Here is a 19,223-nt window from a genome sequence, read left to right as displayed (position 1 = left end):
ACATAGTTGTACTAATTTTTATTTTATTTTTTGTACTAATTGTTTGTACCTTTAACAATCAGAAAGAGTATGGTAGTACATGTTTTTTTTACAAAGAGCTTGGGCATCATCTGTTGTACAGACGAATTAGTGGAAAAAATAAACATAAACTCAAAAGCAAGTAAAAAGATGCACCCAAGATGTATTTACACATGTATTTTTTTTAACAAATGTACACATGAATTAGTGGCAAATGAGCATATAACTACTAAAGTACAACTTAATCCTGTAAAGAATAATGAATTAAAGAATCTAATTTGCTTGCATTTTAGCTCTAGCATGACCTTGAGATATCTGGAACTGCTCAGTGATACCTAAATGTGCCATGAGAAGCCAAACATGGCTGAGCAGCTCTCCCCCCTTCCGCAGCTGGCGGACGTGGTGGTCGCCGCTGCAATTTGTGGCGGCGTGAGCCAGCATCTCCATCCACACTTTGCTTATAATCTCCCACCTCTTCCCCTCTGCTAAGAGGGCCTTAGCCAGTATGCAAGCATCAAACAGCACGGTTTTGCTCCGGTCACCCTTCACTTTAGCCGGTGGCACTTCAGTGTTCACCTCGAGCAGCTTCTTGCAAACCTCGACTTTGCTGGATATTGCAGCATCTCTCTCTTCTAGGAAAACTCTGACTTCAGCACGAGTGTCACGGAATCTTCTCATCCCGTTCCCTTGTGGCAGCATGAAAGGGTAGACGACGAGGAGATACATCATGTACTCGGATATTTGCTTGCTGTGGTCTGCGGTTTGCTTCCTCTCGTCTGTGTTGGTTCGATTGTCATCACCCCAATCGTTTGAGGAGCAAATGTCTGTAGCAATGTGCCACAGGAGGATTCTCTCATGAAACTCTCTCTCTCGCATCCAGTCAAGAGAGAGAGAGGTGTACTTTTCAAGAGTGAAACTCCCCTTTCTGCTCCATATGGCTGCAGGATCAGAAACAGCTGTGTAGCTCCTCAACTCCGTGAATATTAGCTCCATCAGGTCATCGGAGACGTCTACGAAATACTTGTGCTGGTGCTTTTCGACGTAATGATCCAATAAAGTAATCTTTCTGATGCTTGGAAGAAACCTGTAGCTTCTTGGGCACACCGCAGATTTGTCCCTAACACAAAGATCAAGCAGATTGTATTGAGCCATTTTCTTGGACCACCTCTTCTTGATTGGCTGCTGAAACCTTTTAATCACGCGAACAAGACGAGATAATTCGTCGCGCCTGGTCAGCCACTGACGTGTCCAATCTGAGTCGATAAGAATCCAAAAGCCGTATGCTTCTAAGAACACAGCCACCACAAGCAACAAGTGAGTAATTGTCAAGTCGAGCGTAGAGTATTTCCTGTTCTTGCTAATGAAAATAAACGCTAGGGAGGGGAATAGAGTAAGAGTTAAAGTGATAACCCGACACACAAAGCCTCGTCGATTGTAGACAACAGACGCTTTTGTGTACAGCTCATCATACAAGAAGCCAAGCTCAATCTCAACAACACGAAAAGCTTGCTCCCATGAGAACCTCCGGAAGTAGGACTCACTCCTGTCTCGATCTTGAAAACTCAAGATTGAGTCTGCAGAGAGGGGCTTAAATATTTTGTAAAGGTCATAAACTTCGTGTAACCTGGGTTCGTCGGGGAACTCATGCTTTGCAAGAACAGGGATATCTATATCATGGTGATCCACCTTAACATTGAATCCCTCAGCCTTCTTCATAACAACTTCTTCCATGAATTTCGGGTAGTTGGGTCCCGGATCAGACTCTGGAAGCATGGCGTTGCGGAAGTTCTCACCATGGGCAGCATAGAGGCTGGACAAGCGCTCTGCGCACTTGATTACACCGGCTACAAAGATGAGCACGCTCAAAGAAGGAAGCCAATAAGAACCTGGGAAAGCAAAGAGTAGTACATAAAAGGCAAGTCCAGTTGGAATCACCATCCCCACCACATGCCTCAGCCACAGCTCATTATCTTCGAGAGTATATGCTGTGATGGTGTCGGGGCCGCCCAAATGCAGCAGAAAGAACTGAGCCCAAAACCACCTCAGTTCAATCCCGGGATCATCATGAATTGTCTTTTTCTGGTACTCATCAACTGTGCTCTTTGCAATGATGCTAAGTGCAACGAATGCCACCCAATCTGCTGATACGTAAGCACACCAAAGGATGATTCTCATCCAAAGTTTGCATACATACTTCCTGCGACTACCCAACATGGTCAGTAAAATCTGCAACGCGAGGCTGAGAATAATGAACGACCTGATTTCCCACTCATTCAAGAATGTGATCAAACACAGTGGAATTAAGTCCATGAGCCTCCTCCTCTCCACAAGAATCAAGGCACCAACAACTAGTCATTTTAGCCAAATATAAAATAAACAATGAGAGGTCCAATTCCAATTCAGCTCATAGTTTCACAACCCAAATAGAAAATGAATGGAAAAGCAATGGAACAGAGAATCAGTCCATCAAACTGCAATACTTTGCATAATCTAACAGAATCAATCCATCAAACTGCAATACTTTGCAAAATCTAACTGAATCACTCCATCAAACTGCAATACTTTGCAAAATCTAACTGAATCACTCCATCAAACTGCAATACTTTGCAAAATCTAACACTAGCAACAGTTTCGTGAAGAGCCGTCCATAAAAGTAGACTAGATTTAGGGAGCATTTACTTTTCATAATCGATAAGACAAGCGATTGAGAATCCTTGCCCTTATTACTATGATTCCTCCAATCCCACCATTTCAATGAGATATAAATCAATCTATATTATACTTAAATGATTAGGAGTTATATCAAGGGCATCAGGACATTCCAAACCTCAATACATCTAAGTAAACAAGGGGATTAGCCTATACTCTCTCCGTTCCTTGTTAATAGAGGCGCTTCTTTTATAGTGTGTTAAGTAGATAGGGAATAAAGTAAGAGATAATACAGTATGAGAGATGAAGAGAAAATAAAGTAAAAGAGAGAGTTAATTTTTTGCCAAAAATAGAAATGATTCAATTATCTTAGAACTTCTTACAATAGAAAAATGATTCAATTAACGTGGAACGAATGGGTTACTATTTTTATCTGTCTAAGCTACCTATCTTCCACACCTAGGGCCAACTCTCAACAACTTATATTATCACTTTTCAAATAAGTACTATTTCTCTTGTTTCTTGCCAACAACATAAAAACAAAGACATGAATAGACACCAAAAAGATTGAAGAATAAATAAACCACAAACACTTTTCTAATAATTCACATGACATGAAAAAGCACCAAAAAGATTGAAAAACAACAAAGAAAGCACAAACAAGTTTCTAACAATTCACATGTTTCTAAAGCAAAAACACAAAGTTGGGCAAAAGAATTGAAGAACAAAACAATGGAGATGTACCTGATGAAGAGCAGAATCAAATCAAAAATCGAGTAAATAACTTGCTTTACCAATCAATAATCATGATCTTATAGAGGTGATTTGGTCTCATTTCCAGGAAACTATTCAGAAACTGCATTCACGGTAAATTTCATCCTAAAATCGAAGAACAGAAACGGAAAAACCCTTGGAATTTCCATGGTTGTGGGAAACTTACAATTACCTTAAGCCCTAAGCACGAAATTGTTTTCCCTCAAACTTACAATTGACAACAGTTTACGCGTAGAGGTGTTTCGTTAAACAATTAACGCGCCAGTTTTGGTCACCGGGAAACGAAAAATGGAGTTCTAAATCCTTGATAATTCTCATAATTAGTACTAATTGTCTCAGTAATTTGATTTGCAGTCATTTTATAGTCTTGAGATGGATGTCAATCCATACCCGGGCTGCGGGACAATCGGATTGTGTTTTTCAGTGTTATATTTATAAAGCGTAAAGCATTTAAATATGATTAAACTCAAATATAAGCATGATCAAATATTAATATTTGAGATTTGTAAAAAAAAAAACATGTAGAGAAATATTAAAGCATGTATAAGAAATTTTAAATATTTTTATAGTGAATTTGAAGTTTTTAATTTATTCATTTATTATTATATTAATTTAAATTTAATATATAATTTGTATATTTAAAAAAAAAATTAAAAGTGATTTTTTTAGTTATCTTTTTATTATAAAAATAATTAATGAAGTGTCGAATTAAAAGTCAAACAAATAGCCAATAGAAATTTTATCAGATTTTGGGGCCAGTCCATCGGGTTGCAGGTTAGTCGGGTTTGAGCTGATCGGGTTGTGCTTTTATTGGTCTAGAAATTTTCAACCATAACCCTGTAAATTTAGCAGGCTATTTGAATCAACCACTGATTGTAGGATGCGCTGACATCCCTGGAGACACATGTAAATTTCGAATATATAAACAATAAAATTACAATAATTACAATTTATATAACTAAGTTTGAAATCTTCATACAAAGAGGACGTCCAAACGTGTAACCCCCTAGGCATGAGTAGGGAGCGACGGCGGTGCGGAAGCATGGACAAGGAACAACTCCTACATTTGAAACGAAGGGAGACATGAATGAAACGAAACACGCCCAAATGAGAAAGATTCCAAGTATATACATGTACGATACTCCATATACGATAAGCTTAACAAATTTAATAGGTATTGCTCTTAGCAACATATTCATCTTCTTTTTTAAATCGATCTCATAAATACTCAACAATTAAGTTGCTCATGTTGGAGCAGTTGTAAGATGTGTGATCCTTGTAGCAAAAAGGTGATGCGGTCACCCTGGCCGCCCCCACACCCCGGCCCGACAGTTTGTGAGGGGGTTCAATCAGGGTACACAGCGGCCCGTTAGAGAGGAGGCCTTCAACCCACTGTCCTGACAGGAGCCCATCTCCCAATGCCTCACACTTGTGCCTGAGAGATGGAAGCTCCCACACGCCAGTAGTGGGATTCGAACCCAGCTCCTTGTAGCAATATCTGCTCCCCCGGAACCAACTGCGCTAAGTCCCTGCGGGATAAGATGTGTGATCCTTGGTAAGCTGCTTTCCCGTACGTCGTTAAATAAAATTAAATTGAAGTAATCTATAAAAAATTTTGCACTATAATTTATCCAAATTTTAAATATCTTGAGTCAATACGATACAGAGTTAAACAATTAGGGGAGTGATCAATTGCTAACTCATCATTTAATTGTTAACTACAACTAATTTAAGGCCATAGGATTTTAGAAAACGTGTGGTCTATAATTTGTCACGTGTAAGTTTCGTTTTTATTAATAAAATAAAAAAAGACAAAAAAAACGCCAAATTAGGGTTTTAGATGTAAATGTCAATATAGTGTTTCGGAAATATCAACACAATGCTTTGAGAATGTCAACACGATGCTTTAAGAATGTTAACTCATTGCTTATATTGACATTCTACATGTATTATATTGACATAATTTATATAGTATGTTGACATTTCTGCTTTACGAAAAAATCGAAAAAATTTTGAATTTTTTTTCAAATTTTGACGTCGGAACATATGCATATGTGATATCGTTGGAATCCTAATAAAATTATCTTTAATTTGATATATTTTATATGAATTTAAAGTTTTGGAATTTCTTTTAAAAGTTAGTTATAACTAAACATGTAGTTAATTGACATTAATACCCCTATTGATATTTTATGGAATTAATCCTATGGCTTTATTGATGTTTTTTGTTGAACGTATTGATATTTCTTGGTTGATGATCTAGGCTCTTAATTTAAATATCTAATGACTATTATTTAGTTGTAGTTAGCAATTAGGTATTGAGTTAGCAATATAACACTCCCCTAAACAATTTTCTAATTAAGTATGAATTGTGTATATCTCATAAAATTAATAATTTATCCCAATTTTAATTATTTTGAATCTATTTAAAACAAAGTTAAACAATTTTGTGTGGATTGTGTAATCATACCACAATATTAACAATATAAAATGACAGACATAAAAAATGTGTATCAAAATTCTTCAATTAATTTTCTGAATTATAAATTACAAAGATTAGAATGTTTGCAATTATTCAACCAGTTTCATTACCGACAATTACATTTGAACTTACTACCCACTACAATGCAATTCTAATGAAAGGAGTTAAGATTCATAATGTAATCATATTATATCCACGTGTTCAAAATTGGTCGTGATTAAAATTGCAGTGTAGACTAGAGGGGAAAATATAATTTGATTATTTTCGTGATTTATTTTTTGTTATTCGATTTTAAGCTAAAGTCCAAATTTCCCAAATTGCACGGTAAAGTAAGACATACAAATATATTACAAATCGAATGGTTTGGAACATTATTCAAAAAAACTATTGAATGATTAACATTTCACCCTGAATCAAAATTGAATTTTTTTTTGAGATTTCATAAAATGCTATTTAAGGCTATATACAAATTAGTGCATTGCGCGCGAGCCATTCACTATGTAGATTTTATTTGACTATATAGTTGTAATGAATTAGCGAATGGGGTATAATCTATTATTTATTGCCAAAAATTTATATGTGATTGACTTATTATCATAATGATAATAAAGTTGTAATAAACTAGCGAATTTATATTTATTACTATTTATTACCTAAAAATATGTGATTGACTGATTGTTATAATGAAACTAATATAGTTTTAATAAACTAGCAAATATAATTTATTATTTACCACCAAAATATATTTGTGATTGAAACGATAGTAAATAAAAGGAAAATCAAGCAAATAGAATCCACATAATGGACGCAAATATTTTAACTATTAGTTTGACTCAAATTAATTCGATGACAGATCTACGTGAAACCAAGGTCTGAGTTGATCGATTCTTGAAAGCCAACAAATTCCGCTAAATTTGAGTTTTTAGTTCATGCTACTTGTTATTCGTATGTCATTCAATGCTAATCTAGTCGTCACACTGTCTTTGTCTTTCGATAATGCCCGTTAATCCTTTTCATCCCATTAGTCATGTTTTAAGGACCGGTAGCCTTAGACTTCAACCTTCCATTGAATGTATAGACAACATAGTCAAAGTCTAGTTTTTATTTATATAATGATTCATAAAGTACTAGATATTATTATAAATTATTACTTATTTTATAGTTGTTAGAAGAAGATGTGAAATTGGGAAGGGCATGGATGCTTTTCTTGAATTAAATTTTATATCTAACAAATATAAATGCAAAACAACACATCTATATATGAGGTGAAAAAAACAAATTACTAATAGTAGTATAAAATAAAATTAATTATAGAGATGTTAGTTTATCAATGACTCACCTAAACTTTCATACTAGGCCAACTCAACCTACGCCTACAAGCTAAGCGTATCATTTGATTAACTCGACTTGAAAATAGAGCTAAATTCTATAATAGGTAGGCAAAAAACATTAAAATTGATAACATACAAATTTAAATCTTGTAGTAGTGCTATTCAGTACTCACTCTTCATAAGAAATAATCTTATTCGTGGATGACACGAATTTTGATGAGAATTTTGGTAAAATAGGAGAGATATGGAGAAAAAATAGGTTAAGTACAAGAGAAAAAAGAAAAAGTAGATAAAATATGAGACATATAGTTTTTATTTATAGAAATGAAATTTTTTTTTTGGAAAACCCAAAATTGTAAAATGAGATTATTTTTTTATTAACGGGGTAAATATTACTAGTTTGAAGCTGTCTAAAATAATCACAAATTGGATAATAATATATTTTTAAAATAATACAATTTGAAAAAGTGCAAATATCCGCACGAGTGGGCTGACGTGGCAGTGAAATATTTCAGATCCCGCGTAAAGCATTATATTTAATGTATTTGATTAATTTTCAAATTTATTATTCAAATTTACCTTAAATAATAAATCACACAATAAATATCTCACTCATCGCCTTCTGCATCTCATTCCCCTTCGCCAAACCCTAATCTTCTGCTTAAACGTGAGATTTTTGTAGATTTATTACGCTTTTTTTCTGTTTAACTTCTGCAATTCGTTAACGAATTTCGCTGTTTTCATCTCAGAATTCAGATGAAGGGAGGTAAATCGAAGGCAACGAAGGCTGATTCCAAAAAGGCGGACAGCAGGTTAGCATTTTATCAGCGGTTTTAATACATTTTAATGTAGATTTCGTTTCCGTATTTTGTACTTCAATTATTTTGGTTGATTTTTACTATCGTTGATGTGCATACTTTTGGAGAAGTGATTTTCAGAATTTTAAATGAATAAAATAAAATTTATGTGTGTTGAGTTTGTGCTGAAGGTTTGATTGTCTTGTTTGCTTTCATTAATCTGCTTCAGAAATATGATTATAGGTTTTGAATTTCACGTGATTGAGTTTAATTGAAGGCGTGATTGTCTTGTTTGCATCGATTAATATGCTTCACTTAAAATAAGATTTTAGTTGTTGTAGGTTTCTAGTGACTTGATTTAAGATGTGTATGCGATTTATGATTCTAGTTATTTGATGATGATTTTAGTTATTCTAGGTTTATAGGGACTTTAATTGAAGATGTGTATGCGATTTATGATTCTAGTTATTTGATAATGATTTTAGTTATCCTAAGGTTTTTAAGGACTTTAATTGAAGATTGTATGAGATTTATGATTCTAGTTGTTTGATGATGATGTTAGGCTTACTGTCAAGAAGCAAACAAAGAAGGAGAAGCAAGCTGCGAAGGACCCGAACAAGCCAAAGAGGGCTGCAAGTGCCTTCTTTGTCTTCATGTATGTTGATTTTGTATTGAAATGTTGTTCGTTTTTCCACAAGTTATTCAAGTGCTGCTATTTGTAGTTGAGTCGAAACAGGCAAACAGCATTCCTTATGATTCCGTGTTTGTGATTGCAGGGAGGACTTCAGGAAGCAGTACAAGGAAAAACACCCCACCAACAAATCTGTTGCTGCTGTAAGTCTCCTTTTACCTATCCTTTTGTATTTGTAGATAATTCCAATTAAATTGGTTGGTAAAGCTGTTAGTATTTATTGATTTCCGTAACACTCTTATGGAAATGAATTCTGATTCAATAGGTTGGTAAAGCTGGTGGTGATGAGTGGAAGTCAATGAGCAAAGAGGTAGTATATCTTTTTACTCTTGATTGATGAATAAGCTTTTGATTATTTTGTAATGTATATGTAATCTAATCTGTTTCCCGGTGCAAAATGAAAAATAGGACAAAGCCCCCTTTGTTGCAGTTGCAGAGGAGCGAAAAGTGGAATACGAACGGAAAATGAAGGCATACAACAAGAAACTGGTAAAAAAATCATACCATCATCGGTTCACAATGCTACACACATTGCTGTGAGATAAGTGGCCATTTTTGAATGCTGAGTGACTTTTGTTGATGGTAATAGGCTGGCCAGGAAGATGAGGAGTCGGACAAGTCCAAATCCGAGGTGAATGACGAGGAAGATGAGGAGGGGAGCGGGGAGGTTAGCGTAAGTGAAGCTTGACTCATTCATAATTTATGAAGAAATTCGGGAAAATTTTGTAGCGTGAAGCTGATTTTGTTTTGCAATCGTGTAGGAGGAAGACGAAGACGACGACTGAGTAAATTTTGAAGATGAGATATGTTTGGTTGCAGTAGTAATATGCTTTCTTACTGTATGAAATCATATTCCTCCACAACATGAATATAGAGTTTTAGCCAGTGATGCAGAATTTTGGATGTTATTGAACTGCTTTGAAAGATATTTTCAGTCATTTTTATTGATATTATTTGGGCCCATTTCTAATCTTGCTTTTATATGTTTTTCTATATAACCATTCTGACTTTGCTTATGGAATCGACTTGAAAATTCAAATTTTTAGATATATATCTGAATCGACCCAAAATATTTAAAAAAAGAAGAAATTCAGAACTTTTATAACTAAAATTGAACTGAAAATTCAAATTAAACATCATTTGTTTTAGAAATACTTCGAAATATATTAAAAATCTGAGTTTCAACTTTCAAAGATAAAGAAATCCAGTTAGAAAATTCGAAAATTTTGAACCGAATTTAATTTTTACGAAGATTTCTACTTTTATCCTCCTAATAACTGAAGTTTGGGTGCTCTTCGTTTTGGTCATGACTTATAAATTTGACTATAAAAACGAGAAGTTTATAACATAGCCACATAGGCATCTACATATATTTATTTGACTGAATAATAATGTTTTAATTTAATTGCCACGTAATATTTTACTACAGTAGGGGTGGCAAAATGGGTAGCGGGTAATTCTCATTTCGACCTGATACCCGCTGCGTATTGGGTACCCGCTATCCAGCGATAACGGGAAAAGAAGCGGGATCGGTAGTATGTTTTAGAGTTTTGCGGGTAGCGGGTATACCCGTTAGTCCCGATTTTATTAGTGTTAGCTATATACAATCATTTAATACTATATGGAATCTAAGTGTTTTAAGAGATCTTTTGAAACATTTTTATATTCCAAAGAATATTTAGTTGAAAACTCACAGGAACTAGCTATAGAATTTCCCCTCACTTTTATTCCTGATCTATTCAAACTTACAATCAAAATTAATGAAGTAAATTAATTAGTAAACATTGTCGGCAAGGTTTTTAAATTTTATATTTTAGTTAATTAGTAGTAACAAATATTTTATGTCCCATACATTTATTTGCGGGTCGGGTGCGGGTACCCGCAATGTCGGGTACGTGATACCCGATACGGGTATCGGGTAATCCCGATATGTTGCGGGGCGGGTATTGGGACAACAAATTTGGCTGAAATTGGCTACGGGTACCCGACTTGTCCGGTGTAGGTACACGCGGACAACCCGTTTCGCCACCCCTACTCCTCATATACTAGTGTTGGGCCCTAACCCCTAATAAATCTGGCCCATTGTAGAGCATTAGAGCCTTTTATGCATGAGACGTGGGCTGGGACGACATGACCAGGCCCTGGCCCGGATCAAGCCAGACAACGTGGGGTCCAGCTCGGCCTAAGTCCATGACTGAACCGGATGGATTGATTGAGTTTTTCTTCTCTATATATACGGACCCAATTTAGACCCACTTTGTAAACGGGTTTGACTGAGCTGGCTCGGGTTGAGCTGTGTTACATGAAAAATTATTTTTTAATACTCTCCGTTACCAAAAAATTGAAATTCTTTCCCTTTTGTTCCATTCCGTCCCCTAAAAATTAAAGCTTTCATTTTCAGGAAATTTATTTATCTCTAATGAGGTGGGACATATTTTCCAATAACACATTTTTCTTTTTATCATTTTCTTACTTTACCAATTTTGCATTAAAATCCGTGTTATTTCAAAAGTTTCTATTTTTAGGGGATGGGGGGAGTATATTTTATGTAATTTCATATGCATTTTAAATTTGTTATTAAATATTACTCGCTCCGTCCTAAGTCCTAAGTCCTAACTTAAGTGAGTCGTTTCTATTTTAGCACATAAATTTAGATAATGGTGTTTAGCGAATTAAAGTATGAATAATAAAGTAGAAAAGAGAAAAAGAGAATAAAATAGAATTAAGAAAGAAAAAGAATATGTAAGAGATAAGAAGATAAAGATATGAGATAGAATTGAATTAATTATTGTCAAAAAAGGTAAATGCATAATTTAGGTTGAGACATCCTAAAAATGAACAAATCACACTTATGTCGGGACAGAGGGAATATAAACTAAAAATGGTTACCTTTTTTTTTTACGATCTATTTATAAGATTTTATTGTTTTAATTTTAATTCATATATATATTTATTAGATAATTTTTTAATTACATAAAATAGTAGTATATTCTTATTTTATTCCTATATAAATATGCATATTTAAATATATTTTATTGTAACTATTTATTAGAAATCTCAAGTGTAAGACTAAGAAGAAATTTTTAAAAATATAAATTAATTCAATATTTCAGAATACAAATACTTGAAGTTGCGTTAAAACTTAAAATTATACTACTAGTAAAAACAATTAGTATATGTGGGTCTATTCTCCTCCATTAATAAAAAAATAAAGTTGACTTCGGTGCCACACAAAAAAAAAAGGTCAGATGGAGGAAATAATACATTTATTATTTGTTTTTATGCAGCACCCAGTGTGATATTTCAAATTTATGATGTAATAATATCATGTCAAGATTGACTAGACACCGATGATTTGAAGAAAAAAGACAGAAGTTGTTTAATTGGAATAGTAATAAGTTAATAACTAATTCTTAAATGCAGATGAATATATAAGGAGAATGGAAAATTGAATTAAATATTGAATATGGATACAATTAAGGAAAATAATAATGGCACCATATCTCACTAGTTGCGTTGGCTGAAAATGAATTTTCCTTTTATTTTTTATTTTCAATATAATTTTATTATCATTTTAATACTACTACATTTTTCCTATAAATATCCTCATTCCTCGCTTCATTTTATATCCCTCTTTCTATAAAATATCTCAAACTTTTTAGCAATGAATAACAATCCTGGTGGTCTACCAATGCATTCTATGACCTCGGAAGGTCAAGATGATTTGTTTACGTACTGTGCTTCGTTGGGATGTGATTTCATCAATGTAGCACCGTGGGACCAAGTCGGGTACCAACCGACACTCCCACAAAACCATGAGGCGTGTAGCTCTAAAATCAACGTAGAGGACTACGAGATTTCAGAGTTTGAGTTTATTCCTGTGGCGCCAGAGCTAGTTGTGTATTCTCGTGGGAAGGGGAAATGGTACACTCTCGAAGAAACGATTGTGGTGGCTCAATGCTATGTCGACGTGTCTAAGGAGACGATGGGTAGCCACCAACCAAAAGTGTGCCAATTATGGACGGAAATCAAAGCGAGATACAACCAGATGAAGCCCAAATGGGCTTGTGAGCGCGAGTGGGACCATCTGCACAAACATTGGGATCGGGTGGCTGTTGAGGTGGCCAAATATGCAAACATCGTGCAGAGGATGTGGGCGAGCGGTCATAGTTGGGACGACATTCGAGGCAGGGCTTTAAAGATGTTTTTGGATGAAGAAAAAAAAGACTTTAAGTTCGAGAAGATCTTTGACATTGTCAAAGAGCATCTGAAGTTTGCGGGTGGTGCTGAGTCTGGAGGCGGCCCCAAGAGAACGAAGACCACTGCCTCAGGCAACTACTTTAACTCTCCTATGGAGAAGAGTTGTGGCACACATGTGACATCCTGCATGAATCCCATGAGCCACAAAGTTTCCAATCGTCGAGTGGTCCGGTCGAGTCAGCTCAAGTTGAATTGGATTCCAGCGTCAACGCCATGACCTGTGAGTCGATGATGAAACTATGGAAAGAGGTGGAAACCGACGAAGAGTGCCCTTTGAATCATGACTTGATCTAGGTGCTATGAATAAATTTGGGACTATTGTGTTCTTTTTGAGTTATAATATTGTTTAATCTATGTTATTTTTATTATTGTGTTTTTAATCTATGCGCTGATTTTATTCTATTCATTTTTATTAGTTTTAGATATAATAATAATGATAATAAAATTAGTTTAAGATTGGGCAAAAAACCACTATGTATTTTTAAAAGAAAATAATGTACATGTATATAAACACGATCTTATTTTCCCTTGAAAGAAACCGGGGAAGAAATTGAAAGTGATATAGCAAATTAAAACAAAAAATTATTTATAAAATAGGAAATGCCGCTTCATTTCCTTATCTTCGATTTTTGAAATTTTCAGAATAGCTCATCCAACTAGTTCGCCTAAGTATTTTGATTGAACCATTTAGATGAAGAGATGGGCACAAATGCACAATGACTATGCAGAACAAGAGAGATGTGAAATGTAAGAAATAATAGCATGGCATTTTCTTTAAAATGAAATTTAAATAAATAATAATATCAATATAACGTCGTTTTGATTTTTTTTCCACATAAAATTTAATTTGTCACATTATTCCAATTTCTAACATGAATTTTTAGGATAATAATTAGACAAATTGAAAGTTTGTCTATTTAGATTTTAGAAAATTAAATTTCAGGAAAATAAACATAATTTTAATTTACCTCATTTGCGAACCAAAATCGCTTTATAATAACCAAATAATAAATGCGCATCTATCATCGTGATGCAAAGAATAAAAATAATCAATAGCAATGTCGTTGTGAAGAGATTTTCTGTCAATCCGATTCATCTGCATTTAAACTCTTGCGTAAAGTTTTCAAAATCAGTCACCTAATTTCAACGCGCTTTCTTCATTTTCTCATCAAACTTTCCGCCCTTTCTTTCTTTTCCAAAAACTCTATCGTCATTGCCAACGTTGAACGCACTATATCTCCAACGGAATACCCGGACTTCAAAACCCATCCCCACTTTGTCGATTTCTCTCTTCATTCTTATCAACACTCATCCGCAACCCAATCCCTAAAGCGGCCTCTCTCTACACTCAAAACCCCTTTTTGTCAATTTCCTCACATCGAACTTATCGCCAACGACTTTTTACAGAATCCATAGCACGACGTCGTCTCACGCCTAAACGGCGTCGTTCGAGAGCTCATTTTTCAAATTCCTCCCTATCACCCCACACGTGCCAAACACACCTCTCACGTGACCCCAAACAACCCCAACAATTTTTCTACATATATATATCATGCTATTTCCCCCAACTAAATAAACCCCAAAATATAGTAAAATACAAGAAAAAAATATAGCCCAAATTGATTTTATTTTTTCAAAAAAAGGAAAAATTGAAAAAAAAGAGTCCCCTCCAAAGTCCAAAGCCATGAGTGAGGTAGAAACTGCAGAAATGAAGCGGAAGAAGAGGATGGGGAGACCTCTGAATTCCGAAATTCCGCTGTTTTCACCTCGCAATCCCATCATTCTCGGCTCTCCCCCAATCACCTACAGCCGATCCCATCGCCGGAACCCTAAATACTTCAATGTTCCGCCGCGGGATTCCGACGACGACGACGACGAGCGCAAGGAGAAGAAGGTCAAGCTCGTCGGAAAACTCCCCGACGACAAGGAAACCCCCAAAATCAAACAAAATCAGCTGCAGCACCAGCAGAAGCAGAAGGATTCCGCACATTCAGTGCCGGAATCGCCCGAGGATCACGAATCAAAGAAGCGGAAGGTCAATGCCGTCGATCGCGGGTCTGATTCAGCTCAGGTGGGGGATCAATCGCCCTCAATTTTGAGAATTGGGAGATTGGGGGAGAGTTTTTTGCTTATTGAAAATGTGTGATTTTTTATGTTTTGGGGAATTTAGGAATTTGAATGGTGGGAGTTTCTGTGCTGTATGTTTGAATGTGGGGTTATGGGATTTCGCGCGAAAAAAAAAAAGATTTTATCTTTATTTCTTTTTCTTTGCTCTGACTTGAGAAGATCTGAGAGAGAGAGAGAGAGAGCGGTGAGCTGTGATTTGACTGGGTCAAAATCTATGTCTACGTTTTTTTTTTTTGTTAAATTATTGCTACAAAATAGGATATTTATTTCTTTTGTGTTGGTGAATTTATTTTGTACTTGTTTCCTTTACTGCCTGGATGATTTTTTCTTTCTATGTATTTTGTGTTGCTAATCTCTTTCAGCTTAATTTTCTGGATTCTTTGTATGTAGAATTTAGAGATATCAATGTTTGTGTGTGTGCGTGTGTTGATTAAAAAAGCCATTTTTATGTCTTGGAAAAGATTCAAAGTTTGTCTTTACTTTCAGTTGATTGTTGCTCTGTTGTAAATTTGTTACTTATTTTTTCTGCTTGTTTTGTTCATTTATTACAGATTTGCTGTCCATTTTCACTCTTACCTTTCATTCTTGATGATTTCAATGAATTTTGAGATGCAGTTAATGATTCTATTTGTTATCTGCAGGAGAAAAATGGTGTGAAAGCGACGGACACTCAGCAACATGGTTCTTAATTTTCTTGATTTTTGAACAAATGGACAAATTTGTATGGTGTGAATTGAATAATCTGTGGCTTAATTTGACAATTATTAATTTGTGGATAGGGCCGCCATTGGAGTCTGGTCCCACTCCAACTTTGCCAGACAAAAAGATGTTGGAGGTCATTCTTGACAGGATTCAAAAGTATGTATTTTTTCTTTACAATAACCTCGTGTTTGTTGGATTTTTTTCAATTTTTTTTTTTCCGAGGTGGCCGTTTTTACAGTTTACCGTTGCAAACTTGTGTAGGAAGGATACGTATGGGGTATTTTCTGAGCCTGTGGATATCGACGAGGTGATGATATGTATATTTGACAGCTAGATTTGATGAGGATAATGGTGATGTGATTTTATATGTTGTTCAGCAGCTAATGAGAAGTTAATTTGCAGCTGCCTGATTATTTCGACGTGATTGACAAACCGATGGATTTTGGGACAGTGAGGAAGAAACTTGATCGCGGAGCTTATAAGAAATTGGAAGAACTTGAGGTTGCTTCTGAGTTTAAGTTGCTTGTTTTCATACTATGTTTTTCGAGGGAACTCCTTTTCTTGATTTTCGCAGCAGCCATATATATTAAGTTATTACTCTGACTAAGATGTGTTATCATGTTATTCATAGTCATGTTTGAGCCTCGTTATTAAATAGACATTGTAAGAGTCTTTGGCTGAAGAAGCACTGGTCGATTTCAGAATTTTTGAGTATTTGACCGTAGATTTTCGTGCTGTTTGGGATTTGCATAGCATGTGAGGCTTGGCTAGTTGATGATAATAGTAATCTCTTGAGCATTCGAAGAATGGGTTTAAAATGAAAGGGAAATGATTGGTGTGGATGGGACTGGTTTAGCTCTCGTCGATACATTCTAGCTTGTCTATTAGAACTAGTACTGTTTGGTGCTTGAACCTAATTCTTAAGGAAGATGATGTCTACCTAATTGTTTGTTGTTAGATCAGTGGAGAAAATGTATGAAATTTGCCTAACTTTTGTATTTCTTCTATGTTCGGTATGTATCACCATAGCTTCGTTTCAGACGCGCCACTCGATTTTCTGTTGGCTAGATTTCATGTTTTCGAACTAATTGCTCATGTTTCTCTGAATTCTGATTCCAGGCTGATGTGTTTCTGATATGCTCGAATGCTATGCTGTATAATGCTCCAGGCACGGTCTACTACCGACAGGTTCTTCATTGCGTTCCCCTTCATTCTGTTTCTTCCTTTTATGGTTTCCATCATTCTGCTTCTATGTTGTTTTAGGCGCATTCGATGCAAGAAATTGCAAAGCGAGATTTTGAGAATCTGAGGCATGAAGGCGACAACGTCCAACCACAGCCTAAGGTTGTGCGTAGAGGCAGGCCCCCGAGTAACAAGAGCAGCCTAAAGACATCCCCATTGGATCGTGCTGGTGCTGACCCGTCGTCAGGTGGAACTCTTACTAACATGGAAGACAAGGGAACGGGATCTAATCCTTACAATCTGAGAAAGGGACCTGAATTGTTTAGATACCGGCCCAATGACCCATACGTGTCATCATACCGGCCTAGAAACAGCGAATATCACTCTGAGTTGTCGGGCGACTGGAACAATGAATTTCCAGGTTTTTGCATTTGCATCTTTCTTCAACAATCAAATTCTGCATTTGCTCAATTCTGTTGCAGATTGGTTTAAAAATGCTACCTTTGTTTCTGATTTGCAGCAACCATTTTAAGGGCTGACATGAAATCCAGTAAGAAACAGATCGCCGTTGACGAGAACAGGCGCGAGACGTATAGGCAATTCGGTCCCCTTTCGTCAAATAACAACTCGTCTGCTTTTACTAACTCTGCAGGAGATATGAACCAACTCGGGATGGTACGTGTGATGCAGAGTTTTTGTGGCTCCGTTGCATATATTAATTCATGCACATTTGCTTCATTTCGTGTTAATCTGTTAACCGCTCATTTGAACGTGCAGGTGGGCTTGCACGAGCCCTTTGCATACGCGAGAAGCCTGGCCAGATTTGCTAAGGATCTTGGCCCTGTTGCTTGGAAAGTTGCATCGAAGAAGTTAGACTACGTCTTGCCTCCCGGGACAGAATATGGCCCAGGCTGGGTTGCTGACGAGGGAGCATCGTCTTCACAGCCACCGTCTTTCTCAAACACCCCTGCTGCCGACTCTGAGCTAAGCTCTTCTGCTACATTCGGGCTTTCTGCAGAGATGGTCGAGGCCGTCAGGAGGCTCAACAGCCAGAACGAACAAGGCTTGCAAGGCAACGTCTCCCCATGGAAGACGCCATTCCCATCAGTCCAGCAAGGAGGCAACGTCTCTCCATGGAAGACGCCACTCTCGACCGTCCAGCAAGGCAACGTCTCTCCATGGAAGATGCCGTTCCCACCAGTCCAGCAAGGAAGCGACGTCTCTCCATGGAAGACGCCGTTCCCACCAGTCCAGCAAGGAAGCGACGCCTCTCCATGGAAGACGCCGTTCCCACCAGTCCAGCAGAACCAATTCTATCAGCTTCAGACTCAACCACAGCCTCAGAGAAACGGATTCGGATACAACCAACAGACGGCGAGGCTGGCGATGGAAGGGCTTCAGTTCCCTCCTCAGGCCATAAACCCCATGCTGCAGCAGACGGTACCCGGCTTCTCAGGATTTCAGTTCCCTAATCAGACCATAAACCCCATGCTGGCGGCCTTTCCGCAGCAGGAAGGCGGGATGTGGACGTATGGCACGACATCTTGGCCAGCCCTCCCGGGCCAGCACGGCCAGAGCCTTGCTGCTGCGCCCGCGGTCGGCTCGCCAAGTTCCAGCTTGCAGATAGGCTCACCTCAGCAGTATCAGAAGCAGAAGAAGCCAGATTTAGCATTGCAGCTCTGAACATTGATGTTTTTCCCCATTTTTGGAACTGAATTAGAAGAGAAGAAGAGAAAAAGAAGCTAAAATTTTCTGACTATGGGAATAAGAAGTGATGATGCTGCTGCTTAGTTGTGTGTAGGAGAGTGTTTGTAAATGGTTTTGTATGTTTTTTTTCTATTGCTTGATTAAAAAACTACAGGGTTATTAGTGTAATTCAAAGGTTTGATCATTGGGCAGAAGGGAAATATATTTACCAATTTAAGTTAGAGGGGATGAATAATAATATATCTATATTTATATAATAAAACTTTTGTTTTATTTACTGGGTTTTATTATTTTCAGTGTTTTGGAGTTCATTATATACTAATAGTGTTCAATATATTTTTCATATATAAATCAGGAAATAATAATTAATGGTTGCTGAATATTTTTGATGAAATATGAGAGAGAATTGATTATAATTCTGGTATTAGTATGATATTTTAGTGGAATAAATTATATTCACTACAATCAATTAAAAGTGGAAACTCTTTGTTTAAAGGAAAGAA

General features: G+C 36.4%; 3 protein-coding genes across 5 annotated transcripts; 2 read left to right on the top strand and 1 right to left on the bottom strand.

Moving 5' to 3' along the window:
• Positions 1-176: 176 nt before the first annotated feature.
• On the bottom strand, positions 177-3,801 carry LOC125222086 (uncharacterized). 3 transcript variants are annotated; one of them, XM_048124516.2, is made up of 2 exons: positions 3,412-3,801; positions 177-2,366 (listed from the first exon to the last, which is right to left on the bottom strand). In XM_048124516.2, the coding sequence occupies exon 2, from the start codon at positions 2,326-2,328 to the stop codon at positions 292-294; it is 2,037 nt and encodes a 678-aa protein (XP_047980473.1). In that variant the 5' UTR covers positions 2,329-2,366; positions 3,412-3,801; the 3' UTR covers positions 177-291. The 3 variants fall into 3 exon arrangements, with proteins under 3 accessions (XP_047980473.1, XP_088923078.1, XP_047980474.1); XM_089066952.1 differs by having other exon boundaries at positions 177-3,523; positions 3,614-3,801; XM_048124517.2 differs by having other exon boundaries at positions 3,614-3,801.
• A 4,026-nt stretch (positions 3,802-7,827) lies between these two features.
• Positions 7,828-9,712, top strand: LOC125223572 (high mobility group B protein 3-like). The gene is made up of 8 exons (XM_089058568.1): positions 7,828-7,921; positions 8,004-8,066; positions 8,614-8,706; positions 8,828-8,885; positions 9,008-9,052; positions 9,151-9,231; positions 9,332-9,415; positions 9,504-9,712. Exons 2-8 carry the CDS (start codon positions 8,011-8,013, stop codon positions 9,525-9,527), a joined length of 441 nt encoding a protein of 146 aa, XP_088914694.1. The 5' UTR covers positions 7,828-7,921; positions 8,004-8,010; the 3' UTR covers positions 9,528-9,712.
• A 4,893-nt stretch (positions 9,713-14,605) lies between these two features.
• On the top strand, positions 14,606-18,992 carry LOC125220138 (uncharacterized). Its single transcript, XM_048122275.2, has 9 exons — positions 14,606-15,073; positions 15,771-15,810; positions 15,909-15,987; positions 16,093-16,138; positions 16,234-16,332; positions 16,951-17,019; positions 17,095-17,434; positions 17,534-17,688; positions 17,791-18,992. The coding sequence occupies exons 1-9, from the start codon at positions 14,687-14,689 to the stop codon at positions 18,694-18,696; spliced, it is 2,121 nt and encodes a 706-aa protein (XP_047978232.2). The 5' UTR covers positions 14,606-14,686; the 3' UTR covers positions 18,697-18,992.
• Positions 18,993-19,223: the final 231 nt, after the last annotated feature.

The sequence above is a fragment of the Salvia hispanica genome, chromosome 1 (assembly GCF_029641045.1).
Source record: "Salvia hispanica isolate PSC_SH4W2 chromosome 1, Shi_PSC_v1, whole genome shotgun sequence".
Taxonomy (NCBI): domain Eukaryota; kingdom Viridiplantae; phylum Streptophyta; class Magnoliopsida; order Lamiales; family Lamiaceae; genus Salvia; species Salvia hispanica.
Note: the sequence above shows the minus strand (reverse complement) of the source record. Positions and strands in the feature narration are given on the sequence as shown.